Source organism: Electrophorus electricus, chromosome 26, assembly GCF_013358815.1.
Source record: "Electrophorus electricus isolate fEleEle1 chromosome 26, fEleEle1.pri, whole genome shotgun sequence".
NCBI lineage: Eukaryota > Metazoa > Chordata > Actinopteri > Gymnotiformes > Gymnotidae > Electrophorus > Electrophorus electricus.
In genome coordinates this window covers 1130715-1142855 of record NC_049560.1, presented here as the reverse complement: position 1 = coordinate 1142855, position 12141 = coordinate 1130715, and the positions used below count along the sequence as shown (strand labels likewise).

The window sequence follows — 12141 nt, the reverse complement described above, 5'->3', positions numbered from 1 at the left end:
CAGTAGCATAAGAACTGTTTGAGTTGTATAATTGTAATCTTATACTATGTCAGTACAGACAGGATGAACTCCCAGAAAAATATCTTGAATGTGAAAAAGCATGAATATGTAAGACAATGAGACTGTACAGATGGCTGAATGAATTACTTTGGACTCTTATGTACACATTCTGAGGAGTCAATTGCTTTATTGGAGGATGTTATAATACAAGTGGGATTTTGCGCATACCTAAGGTCAATAGATTGAAAAGTTCTATGTATAGGGACAGCTAGTAGCAAGTGGTTTGTAAGAATTCAAGCTAGAGTTTTTCAGCTGCAAAAACATACCTTTCCCATGATTTTGTTTCCATGAGCCAGGCACATTTCCTGCATACCTTTTTGGAGATTAGGGGATCACTGAACAGCATGCAGACAAAGGTATGCCAACCGATTTTAAAAGAAAACACTACCAGTTACCTGGAATGAAGTTCTACAGCTTCATGCTAGACTAGTAATTACTTAGAATACAAATGTGCTGAAACACTGATTTGTCATTAGGTCATTACAAAACCAAAGAAAATCCATGCCAAGTTTCAGTGAACAGATGAAGTGTTTTGTATTCATTCTGCTTTAGATGTAGGATATTAGCATCTATTGACTATAAGTAACTTTTAAATAAAGCAACTGGAGGAAAACTACAGACATTCTGCTGCTCATTGTGGTAATATAGTGGTTAAGGTACTTGACTTGTAATCGGAAGGTTGCTAGTTCAAGCCCCACCACTACCAAGCTGCCACTGTTGAGCCCCTGAGCAAGACCCTTAACCCTCAAGTTATAATTGTAATTTAGTCATAATTGTAATTTGCTTTGGATAAACGTGTCAGGTAAATGTAATCTTGTATTCACATTATTTGAGCAAACGTTTTGTCTGAGTGAGATGAACTATTTCTCCTGGACTATAAAAGTCTTCTACATTGTAGGTACATTCAAGAAAATTCATTTAGAGGCTCTTTGACACACAGAACAAGGTTAGTTTTAACTTTAGCTAAAGGCCTGTGTTATGCAGTTTTGATCATGGGAACACTGCTCAGTTCTCTCCAATCCAGTAATTTACAGAAACAGTAAAACAAGTTGGATATGACATGCTAAATGAAGTCTTTTGGGCTAAAGACAAAACCGCAGATATTTGGATGAAAACTGAGGAAATGCCAAATGTATGCCAAGGCACTGAGGTATCAATTCAGTCTACTTGTGCAGACTATTTCTGAATCACTGTCTTAAAACAATTTCAGCACTGCAGAGGTGTGTTCTTAACATCTAACATTTGACAAAAAGTAGACTAGACAGACTAACCTTGCCCATACCCTTCTTCTTCAGTGTAGAGCCTGAACAGAAAAACACCACACTAATACAGAAATTAGAATTTAATTAAACATTTCCAGAAATTAATAGTATTCACAAGTAAAATCGGCACTTCACACAAACCTGCCATATCGCTTTGTCAATATATTTCAAGCTGTACATGTTCACAATACAAAAATGAGCAAAAAATGCCATTTTGTACACTGGCTTCTCCAGCCACAGAGACGTAAAAACAGTCATCTTTTCCCCAAGAAACGAATTAGTCCCCATTTGAAGCCAGCAGTTGCCAGTTAGTCCAAGGTACCTGAGGGTAAAAAAAAAGTTGTAAACAAACACAAAAATGCCACAACAAGAATGATCAAATTGCCAGCCAAAATAAACAGCAAAAAACCCCACAAAAGCAGGAAAAGTGGAACAGTCACTTCCTTTCTGAATCACAGAACAGTGGAGCTTTGAGCTCCCTTCATGATTTTTAATGATAAAAATGGGTTGTTTTTTGCTGTTTTACAGGTTGGTGCCAGGTCTTGTGGGTGATTTCCCTTCCACCCTTAAACCCAGTCTGTGTGCTTGTTTTGCCTTTGAGTAACTTGGAACTCAGTATATGACCTTGTATTCTGTCTCTGGCTCTTGAGTTAATGGTTTTCCCTGTAATAGTTGGCTGTGATTATATATACCCACCCACACATCTAGTCTGTTGTAAATATCTTTATAGGTGTGGATAATATATGTAAGTACAGCGGTGATGGATCACGGTGTTGTGAAGAGGAGCTGCCAGTTTTTTGGTGGAATGTGTTGTGTAGTTTTTAGTGGTGGGAGTGAGTGTAGGCTGTGGTTTTTCTTTTGACGGAGTATAGATAGCTGTCTTGTTCTTTTCTAGTGTTTTGTAGGCCTTGGGGATCCTGACATTGTTACACCGATTGCCTGTATGTTTGTATGTTTATTCCAACACTTTGAATATACACTTGTTATTCTCCATATTATTATCACATTATGTTTAAATTTTGTGTGTGTTAGACTCCCATTCTTAGACTGAGACATAACATAAAAGATTGCAAAGCTGCATATTCTTGTTTTTTAAACAGTGATCTTAAAAGTGCAACTGATCTATGAACACTAAAAAAAAACCCTGAAGTGCTTTAAACAAAACCTACATATGGGACTCTTAGAAGAGACCAAGAGGACTATTTATATGGTACACTGTTTCACACGAACTTTTAACACCCTTAATTTACTGACATTAATTGATAAATTAGTTACTTAATGGATTATGCAGTCAAGCCAAATAAAATTTCCATGTAAGTTAACCTAATGGGTATTGATTTTCATGTAGCTGAATGGTAATATCTAAAGCAATGACATATTTAAAACAATGACACTGTGTCTCTGAGTGCACCATTAGAGCACATAAATGTACAACATATTTGACAAGCATAAAAAACATGTTGATATGATTATATAAGGTAATGTGTATATACTGTATCTTACTGAAAACATCTTTGTAATACACATTATTTTATCTGAATATTTTGGTTTGCTTAGTCCAACAAATGACAAAACAAAATAGCTAAATAGGCAGGTTCTGGTTTACTCCAGTCGTCAATGTCTAAAAATTGTTTTGACTGTAACTATAGCTGTAATCATTAACAGAAAAATAATACAAATCTCAAGCAAACAAAAAACACAATCCACTAAACCAAAATGAACCTATTTTTTAAATAAAGAGACTCATCTCTTTTGGTAACTGGGGACAAAACAAAGGGACTTACCCTCAAGAAATGCAAACTCGTCAATAGCCTCAATAGCATTGTCTGTGAAAAGGAGACGCACATATCACTAGTGACCCTGTTAAGGAACAACGGTTCCTTAAAAAGCAACTAGCTAGTTAACATTTCCAACTCACCTAGATCTTTCCTCTGTAACGTTTTCCTTTTCCCTTGCTGTGCATAACCAAGGGCGTCCTTGGCTATCATTTCCACAAATAACTCCTTTAAGGCCAAATTAAAAGTAAATCAACATCTCCTCGTATCAAACGCTGAAGGATCACAAAGGTCATCTTGGCACTGTTCAGTTACAGCTAACCGCTAGCTAGCTCGTATTACATCGCTCCAGTCAGCGAAGTGTATCTTACAAAAGTCTAGCAAGTTTGCTAACAGTTTCGGAACGATGTTTGGCTCGAATTTAAAATGATAGCTAACCTACATGTGTAACCAAGCAACGAGATGTCTAAGTATTTGACGATTCGGAGACTACTTAGCTATCTGACTGATAAGCCAACCTCAACAACTCACCTAGGTTAGCTAAGCTAGCTAACCTAGTCACATAACTATAACCTGGTGTAGCATTAGCTAACAATTTAACGAACCTGTTCACTCACCGTTGCTTTGGCTATTATAAATACAGACTCCTGACTTGCCAAGCTCACATCCGGATCAGCTTTCATCAAAGCTTTGATACGAGACAGAGGTAATTTGGAAAGCCGACTGTGAGGGACGCTAGCGGGCCCGGTTTGTTGCGGACCATCCTCCTCAGTGTCATTGCCCCGTGGCTCCTCTTCAGTTCCACTTCGGTCCAGTTCAGATTCTGTAGACGCTGCGGTCACGGCAACGGCTGCTGCCATTGTCGCACTGGTGGAAGTGTTCGTCCGAGGAAGCCACACCAACCAAGCATACGATAACAAAAACTGACAAGTCGTCAGCTCGCAACTAGTTCCTGTATCGAATGAACGCCAATGTGCTCCCGCCAAATCTCAGTGTAAACAGAGCGAGGAGAGACACAGTTAACCATCGTCATGCTGTAATGTATGGTTTATAGGTTACCTCGGAGAAATGCCCCACTTGGGGTTCGGGCTAGTAAAAGATTTAAAACCCGAAAGCAGTGGTATCGTAGGCAAAGCCTACTTTGGGTAAGTGTATACTCATTTAGTTTGTTTAATTTAGTAGTATTTATTTACCAAAGTTTAGTTTTAATAGGGTTTGAAGTAGTTTAGAGTGTCGCACTCAAACTCATAAAAGCTTAACCTACGCATGGATATTACCGCCGTTCCAGACAACTTTGTTTATCTGAGCCCCACACGCTTTAGCGATTCATGGTCAATTCATCCGCGCTGTAATTTCAAATCTACCTATATGAGCGATATTACGGTATTTCGCCGCAAACTAACGCTCTCTAAACAAACTTCGTGTTTTTGAAGAGCTTTGACGTAGACACGCATTTTTACTACATTTATAAGAACAAAATATACTCTACTTGATTGAACTAGTTTACGTGCATCATTACAATAAACATAATTATTAATATATTTAAATAGCTTAATTAGCACTGTGCAAAATTGTTTTCATATATAGTGTTTCTCAGAGGTTTATAGTAGGGGTTGACTGCCAGCTAAAACTGGAGCTATCACTAGTGCAATGTTGCAAATGTGCAGGGCATGGGTTACTCGAAGGCTGAAAAATTCCACTGCCAAGTGAGTGGTGGCCCGGGGCTGTCACCAGATCAAATCTGAAAAGATTCTTCTGCATGAATTTTTAATAAATCCATATTGAAGTCCATATTGGCACATTATTGTTGGTATTGTTTTTCTAAGTGTCCTCTCAGTTGCCGCACCCTGCCAAATCCTAAATAGTGCATTATTTAACATGCCCTACATAATTTCAGTAAAATAAAATGTAAAAAAAAAAAAAAAAGTAAAATTGTAAAGTTGATTACATCAGTTTTCAAAGTGTATTACAGTTATTGCAAATCATTTCATAAGAAAAGCAGTAAGGTACTTTTTGTTAAATAAGTGAATGGAATGACACCTCTGGACATAAGTGAAGTTTGAGGATGGGGCATGTTTTTCTCAGTTTTATTGCCATGAGTTTTAAAACCAGGTACAACTGGACACTATATTTAGTACTCTTCTTGTGATCTCAAACAGTTGTCTCTAAACAGGAACTTAAGCATGTGGAAAGTCTTATGATGGATAATCCCATCATGTTCCCTTGAACTTCCAGAAATAAGCCACCTGAAGCCAAAGGAGGTGTCATAAACCTACTTGTGTGATTTGAGGCAAGTGGGTAGATTTACAGTTACGCATGTTTGTACACAGCATTTTCCTCCACATATTGATTAATAAACGTTTTTTGAAACTGAAATTGGTGTATCAGAACAGGAAAATGGTGTAGTGTGCAGTGCAGGAATACTCCAGGGACAGGACTGGGAAACATGACTGTAGAGGATATTTAAAAAATAAAAAGGCCAAAAAAACCATAGTTGGATCTACTAGAATTTTGTGCCCCATCATGCCTGTTCTGATATGGAGGCTCTACATTCAGCCATATAACCACAAAGTTTAAATTGTCATCAGTACAGTTTAATAGTGACTGCAAATGACCAGCAATGATGTATTCGCTGAAGCAAAACCTCCTTAATGAATATAAATAAGTTTTCATACTTAAATCTGTTTGGCAGACAGACACATGCCTCAACAATAACTTTGAGTATGTGTCTCTGACTGAAATGTCTCTTAGGTGCATAGTTTTGTTGAATTTTATATTAAAGCCTAAAACATTCCAGTGAAATTGTCCTTGCTATCCTCTCCCCAATCCATTTTAAAATAACTTTTCTAACCTGTTTTTCCTTCTCAAATGTTTCTTTCATGTGGATGACTCACTAGTCCCCTCTGCTAATATCAGACTCCCCTTCTCTTTCTTTCCAGTAAGTGACGCAGTCAAGATTATTTAAAAAGTGCGCTTGGATAAGAAAATTTTATTTGCCTCAGAAATGTATTGTATGGAAAGACTCTTGCATCCAAATGTGTGTGTCTTTGTGATGATGAAGCTGTCATCACTATAGCGGACAGCAGACTGAAGCATAAGATAAAAAAACTCATCGTTACCGTTTGGGTGGACGCGACACTCCAGGGAAGACGTGCACCCGGGAAGTGCGCATAATTGTAGATGTCGGACTGTGCCGCTAGATTTGGGAAGAGAGGGAGTGAGAAAGAGTAACTGGCCACCTGATGGCACCCTCCCAGAGCCTGTGTGCGGAAGAAGAGGAAGGGAAGTCAGCGCCTTTTGTGCAGATTTGCACAGTCCACTCGTAGGGATGTATTGCATTTTGCTGCATGACATTCAGAAGAGGAGGTCAGTGGAGGTGTTCAGATACTCTGCACTTTATCCTGAGGACTCGCAAACTAGGAAGCACTGGGACCAGCATGCAGGACTCATCAACTGTCTGTGCTGTGTTGTAAGTTAAATAGATGTGAAGGATTCACTTCTATTCACAGGAAATATGGCATTGTATATAACTGATCCAAAATTACATGTACAAATATGACAAGGTAAAAATTATGAGGCTGCGAACATGTACATACACTTAAATCATCATTCTGGTACAGTGGTGTGAAAAAGTGTTTGCCCCCTTCCTGATATCTTTTTTTTTTTTTTGCATGTTTGTCACACTTAAATGTTTCAGATCATCAAACAAATGTAAATATTAGACAAAGATAACACAAATAAACACAAAATGCAGTTTTTTAAATGAAGACTTGAGAGGCCTAGTCAAAGTCCTGACCTGAATCCGACTGAGATGCTGTGGCATGACCTTAAAAAGGTGGTTCATTCTTGAGAACCCTCCAATTCAACAATTCTGCAAAGACGAGTGGACCAAAATTCCTCCGCAGCGGTAAAAGACCCTTCGCCACTTATCGCAAACACTTGATTGCAGTTGTTGCTGCTAAGGGCAGCCCAACCAGTTATTAGATTTAGGGGGCAATCATTTTTCACACAGGGCCATGTAGGTTTGATTTTTTTATTTCCTTGATAATAAAAACCTTCATTTAAAACTGCATTTTGTGTTTACATGTGTTATCTTTGTCTAATATTTAAATTTGTTTGATGATCTGAAACATTTAAGTGTGACAAACATGCAAAAAAAAAAAGATATCAGGAAGGGGTCAAAAAAGTTTTACACCACTGTATATTTTTGAGGTTTATATATGTACATGTGGAAAATGTATAAAAATGAATAATCAGTAAACAAATAGGCATCTTCTGAGTCTTTATGTACTCATGCAGAAAGGGATGACTAATTAGTGTCTTATGATGATGCTTTTAGATTCATTAATCAAATATGTATCTTTCTAAAAATATGCAGAAAAGTGTAAAGTGATATTCTGCTATTGTGAATAGAAATATAACTTTCATTCAGCTAATCAGTGACAAATTATAAAACATCTACAAACCAAAACCTCAATACATACAAAGTCATTTCTTTGTCATTAAGAACTCAGAGTTGTGTGGCTCTGACGCTTATTATGTTTCTGTCTCTAAAGTGCATTTTGAAGAGATATGTACCTTGATTTAGGTAATGAAATTTCTGCCAATTAACATGAATGTAGCTTAGTGGTGGAACAGTCCAGGATAATTACAGATATAATACTGCTTAGTGTATCAGATTCATGGGCTTATAAGACATAAAGGACACAAAGGGTTAAACACCAGGTCTGCCCTTCAGTTTAAATTAGTGAACACCTTTTTTTGTGGCATCAGCTAATTTGTCAGATGGCTAATGTTTTTCATTTTTATACATTTGCTTTTACATCAAATTTGATTAACAATTGCCTGTGGTGCTTGATATATTTTAGCAGTAATTTTAGAATTTCCTTCAAATTTACATTTTCAGGTTTTGATGAGTAATCTATTCTCTAATGTCACTTGATGTGTAAATGATGCCAGATAAACTACAATATTCTTAAATGTTGGCATAAAAACAATTTTCTATTCTATTTTTTTTTTTTGAAAATGTATTTAATTTTTACATTTTGGTACAAAGTGGGATATTTTATATTGCAGATCATTTTTAGAAATAGGCCTGTATATATAGTAGTTGGTTCTTCATCAGCTGTGCAAGCAAAGTGTAACTGAAGTTCTTGGATGTGAACCCTAGGAGGGATCATAAGTAATAATTCTTTTATTATATTACTTAACATAAATATTTTTACACTTAATACAATGTGCTTTGTCAGTAATACTCCTGCACGACCCATGACCGGCCACTAGAGGACGCCCTTACCAGAGTACTAATTGCGGTCATACTAACCACACTCCTGCTTCATCTCTGACTAATGACCCTCTGTTTAAAGACTCACTTCCTCTTTGGGAAGTATTGCCAGCTCTTTTGTGTACTGAGCCTTCTGTTTACTGGTACTCATGGTCTGGATTTTTCATTGAACCTTTTGCCCATTGTGCTTCAACCTACTCTGACCTTATGGTTTTTGGCTCTTGACTATTACATTGACTTTGATTCTGGATTCTGCTTTTTGTACACCCTTTTGTTTGCTTTTGCTGTGTAATATGGCATATTCAAATTAAAATGATAAACATCTTTAATTTTCCTTTTTTTCTGGGTTACTGCTACATTTTAGACTTTTACACTAGTGTTTTTGTGTTTGTTTATTGAATATTCAGTGTGTATATAGAGTAAGACTTGCTTTCCCTACTTATACCATAGTGTATGACAACAATTCCTTCTCTTGGTTCCTTCCAGAAAGTATGAAGGTTGTTCTCGCTATAGCTCTCTTTTAGTGGTTGCACCAGTTTTTATGAGTCTCCAGCATTTAGGAGTCATATGATTAGGTAATTTACAAACCTTTCAAAGAGGCTTAGTAGTAAAACACAAAATTGCAAAGCAAGGGTCCTAAGTACTAGAAACTTTAAACTGACTGCATAAGACACCTTACAGAATACACGAAGCTCTCAATTATTATAAACAAGAGTCTTGGTTAAAATCAATTTTATTGTTCTGTCATTAGAAAATGAATGATTCTGTGATAAAATACAATAATACTTAACACCCTTTCACTGAAAATATAGACTCACCATTTCTACTCTCATAACTTAGTAAAGGGGAAAAACATCCATAAGTGCAACCTGAGACTATTTCTACATGTATCTTGTAACCAGATCCCACAGAGCATGGCTTCCTTCCATTCACGGTTTCTATTGAAGCTTATGTCAGAGTTCTGGAATGGCATTTGCAAAAGTGTAATTCAGTGGGCAAATCTGGTCATCCATCTGCTTTGGCTCAATCAGGTCTGAAGCTATATCACACATTCAGTTGGATTTTTCTCTGTAACATCCTGCAGATTTTTACAGAGAATATAAACCATGTATTATAACAAGTTTCCCATGTAAAAAAAGCCCATAAAATGTAGCTGCTTTTAAAACACATAAACAAAAGGTGAGGTTTGTGTTAGTACTATTAATAAACAAGTTGATAATTATTGTTAGTTTATATTTTAGAATTATTGCATGCACACAAAGACACTCAGAGAGCTTGGCGAAATAATCCAGGATAAAAATGGTATAAACTAAGAAAAAAAAAAGTATATTAATATAAAGAAAAAATGTTTAAAAACTATAAATTGACAGTGTTGGATACTTTGTGTATTTTCAGATGAAAATAATTAATAAATAAAGTTAAATTATTTATCACTTAGTGAATTAAAATAATTATGAAATGAAAGAAAGTGTAGTCAAAGCCCTTTAAAGAAAAGTAGTTTCAAGTGTGGTTTATTTGTCACATCCATAGTCATACACAGTATAACTCGTATTGAAATGGATGCTTGTGCCCTGTCCAAACTGAGGAAAAAAGGAGAGAAAAAAAAAAAAGTAGTAAGAGTTCCTAAATAAACAGTGATAAAGTGAAAAAAAATCCTAATTTTGTTTTCTATGCTCAAAAGTTGAAGGAGTAACGTTTCAAGAACAGAATGGGCATTGTGGTAAAATCAACTGAATACTGAAGTAGTCAGAAGCATAAATGTGGTTAGAACATGCAATATTAATCCTACATATATTCAGCATTGTCTTGTACTGCTTTTGATTATGTAACAGAACTTGAATTCTGTTCAAACATCAGTAAAAAGATGGAACGAGTGTAATGTAGTCCCTAATCTTAGTCCTTAATCCCTTAATTTTACAATAGATAAAAGTGAAAATGCCACATAATATTTAGTTTTTATGACTTCTGGGAGGTTTCCATATTTTAGAACTGAGTTCTGGAGAACTGTAAGATTATTTTAATTATTTAGTTGCAAATGTAAGATCTGTAAGAACTCCAAACATGCTGATTAGTCACTTGGACTGAAGAGGCGAGCAAAAATGCATGGGAATTAAAATCTGTTGTACAGATGGCCAGCGATCTTTGGGACAATAGTTTTGAATGTATTTATATCAGCTCTGTTAACACTAATAGTATTTAAAGTCTTCCACAGATTGCACAACATTAATGTAAGATCATACAACTTGTCTCTAGATATATCACCTCTTTGTGATAAATACAGACGAATTGAGGCCACTCTTTCAAACAGTTCTACACTTTTCCATACATTTTGAAGATATCAATAAATCAGTTGCTTACAGAACTGAGTATGTAACAAAGAGAAACAGGTATGTTCTGAAGTCCCATCACAAAAACAGTATAATCAATTAATCAGTTGGTTAGCATACCTTTTTATAGGCCCTTAAAATATGGTGCTTCCTATTAAAACCATTTATTCACAAGTGATATAACTTCTCTGAACACTTACTATTTTGTGTGTGTTAGGCCAGCTTGGGCTTGTATTTTTCAAGTTTTTTGAGACTGGCAGTTTATCAAACACAGACCTTTTGCAATACTGGTATTAGTCTCTTGTCATTCCTTTCATGCACAGACAAGCACAAATGAGTGTAAATTGTCAGCAAAAGTGCTTTCATACAAAATGTTCACTTGCAAGTCAGGTTCTCAAGATTGCTTGATTCATTTGCTTTATTTTCCTAATGTTGTACTATTTTATATTATTGTCATTGTCATGTTCAAAATACAGATTGAGATGGTTTGAGTTTTGTAATATGGCATATTATCCTGCTGGAAGTAGCCATAAAATATGGTTACACTGTGGTCATAAAGGAATGGACATGGTCTGCAACATACTCAGGTAAGCTGTGGTGGTTAAACAATGTTCAGTGGGTTTTAAGAAGTCCAGCGTTCCAGGAAAATTTCTCCCACACCATTACACCACCATCACCAGCCTGAACCATTAATACAAAGTAGGCTAGAGCCATGCTTTCATGTTGTTTACACCACTGTCTGAGACTACCATCTGAATGTGGTTGTAGAAATCAAGACTCATCAGACCAGGCAACAAATTTTCTGTTGTCCAACTTTGAGCAAATGGGAAGAATAGCCTCAGTTGCCTGCTCTTAGTTGACCTGAGTCATATCTCAGTTGTAATGAGTGGTTATATGCATAACTGTTGCCTTTCTATTGGCTCAAATCAGTCTGGCCATTGTCTTCTGACCTCTGGCATGAACAAGGTATTTTCACCCAGAGAAGTATGGAGATTTAATCATTTTCAGACCCTTCTCTGAGATGGTTGTGTGTAAAAATCCCAGTAGATCAGTAGTTCAGAATAGCCTGTCTAGCACCAGAAACCGTTCCATGTTCAAAATCACTTAAATTACCTCTTCCCCCAAGTGAGGCCTGCAGTTCTTTGGATGTTGTTATGGGGTCTTTTGTGACCTCTTGGAGGAGTCGTCGCTGCACTCTTGCGGTAATTTTTGTTGGCCAGCCTTCCTGGGAAGGTTCACCACTGTTCCATGTTTTTGCGATTTGTGGATAATGGCTTTCATTATGGTTCACTGTAGTCCCAATGCTTTAGAAATGGCTTTATAACTGTTAGACCTCAATTACTTTATAATCTGATAGATCTCAATTACTTTGTATCTCATTTGTTCCTGAATTTCTTTGGATCACAGCATGCTACCTAGCTTTTGAGGATCTT

General features: G+C 36.4%; 1 protein-coding gene across 1 annotated transcript; it reads right to left on the bottom strand.

The window, feature by feature from the left end:
- Positions 1-1387: 1387 nt before the first annotated feature.
- Positions 1388-4062, bottom strand: pole4 (polymerase (DNA-directed), epsilon 4, accessory subunit). The gene is made up of 4 exons (XM_027005415.2): positions 3715-4062; positions 3241-3325; positions 3107-3148; positions 1388-1644 (listed from the first exon to the last, which is right to left on the bottom strand). Exons 1-4 carry the CDS (start codon positions 3955-3957, stop codon positions 1631-1633), a joined length of 384 nt encoding a protein of 127 aa, XP_026861216.1. The 5' UTR covers positions 3958-4062; the 3' UTR covers positions 1388-1630.
- Positions 4063-12141: the final 8079 nt, after the last annotated feature.